Consider the following 1,542-nt stretch of genomic DNA (forward strand, 5'->3'; position numbering starts at 1 on the left):
GTGCACTAAGCTCCGCCTCGCACAACAGTAATGAAAGCGAATAGAATATGCAAGCTGCATGATACAAAAAGCTTTTCCCACGACGCTACTGCTGGCCCCACAGTGAGCTAGTGCGGAGGCCTATGTGCTCGCACAGCAAGCATTAATCACCTATAGCACTCAACTCCTCCTAAGGCGGCGGTTTCATGGTGTACACCGAAGAATAAATATCTGACAAGGGGGCTCTTATCCATCTGCACAAAAAGTCAGGGTACTAACTGAATCAGAGGGCGTCGCTATTTCAAGCAAGTTGCCTAAAACCAAGATAATTTACCCATTCCTTATAATGCGTCTAGGAGTCAAATGTACCATCACATTCTTAGAAGAAGGAAAGCCCTGCTACATGTTTTACAGGCGCGGACGATGTTAAGAAATACCAAACTTCGTCGGAAAGCAAAATACCGCTGTAATGTACTCTTCACAAAACTTTCTCTTTACTCACATGCTCTTAGCTGTGTGTTTCGATCAAATCCTCCAGCTAGAGGACCCTTGAGAAAGTTCGTCATCAGAGCTTTCATGGTATCCACGGAACACGCCTTCCACGCTTGGAAATGCTTTGTCATCTTTCTTATCCGTGAGACTTTTCGCAGAGACACTACCACACAAGCATGAACAGGACGTTGCTGCTTCCGGAATCAATATGCGGCGCATGCGATTCGTATCATCCAAATCAGCCAGATCCCAGGGCGGTACCTGTCTAGTGGCTGCCTTCTGTACAGCAGGCATGCCTCGCAAAGTTGTTGATGCTTTGGGTATTACGAACTCTGCATTGCTCTCGTAGTAACCAAGTTCACGATCAGCTACTAGGTCTGGCGCAAACTGCACCTTCCGCTTATCAACCTTACGTCTTACGTTAGCAGACCTTGCTCCCACAATCCCATCGCGAGCACTAGAGCACTTTTCCATTCGCCTCTGCAACGCCTCCGAGTGCTGGAGCTCTACCCACCATGCAGGCTGCGCCTCCTCTATGGGTGGCTCCTGGAAACATTCACACAATACATGGCGTGTGTGGACGGCTGAAAGCTATTCATGAGCATCTTAGCGCCTAATGGATATTATTGATGCTCTCACTATGCATTGTACGTTGACAAGGAGTGGTGTCTTACCGTGCACACTCCAAACCATCTAACAATAGTAAGTGGGTCCATTTTATCAATCAAACATTCCCCCTTAAAAAGGGATGAATGCTGATGCTGAAGCTGGCAAATAAGCTCATCATGACAAAACTGGGGATTATTCACGCCCTTGAAGATCACGATTCATTGGCCCTATCGCTGCTGCACAACAGCACCATATCCCCTTGAAGAGCACCTGAGGTGCAAAAACGAAGAATAGTAGAAATACTCCTTGCAAGAAGTATGGCACAGCTTTTACTTTTAGTTGCCCCCAGCAATAGCCATGGTGCTGCTTCTATAATGCGTTATGGCAATGCGCTCTCTAATGGATGCGTTATAGTTGTCTACCAGATTCATGTAGTTCACGAAATACCCATTGCCTTCCTGT

General features: G+C 46.8%; 1 protein-coding gene across 1 annotated transcript; it reads right to left on the reverse strand.

The window, feature by feature from the left end:
* Window positions 1–504: 504 nt before the first annotated feature.
* On the reverse strand, window positions 505–1,187 carry LOC34620368. The gene is made up of 2 exons (XM_022733623.2): window positions 1,146–1,187; window positions 505–1,017 (listed from the first exon to the last, which is right to left on the reverse strand). Exons 1-2 carry the CDS (start codon window positions 1,185–1,187, stop codon window positions 505–507), a joined length of 555 nt encoding a protein of 184 aa, XP_022588630.2.
* Window positions 1,188–1,542: the final 355 nt, after the last annotated feature.

Source organism: Cyclospora cayetanensis, unplaced genomic scaffold (genome assembly GCF_002999335.1).
Source record: "Cyclospora cayetanensis isolate NF1_C8 unplaced genomic scaffold, CcayRef3 CcayRef3_contig_38, whole genome shotgun sequence".
NCBI classification, from domain to species: domain Eukaryota; phylum Apicomplexa; class Conoidasida; order Eucoccidiorida; family Eimeriidae; genus Cyclospora; species Cyclospora cayetanensis.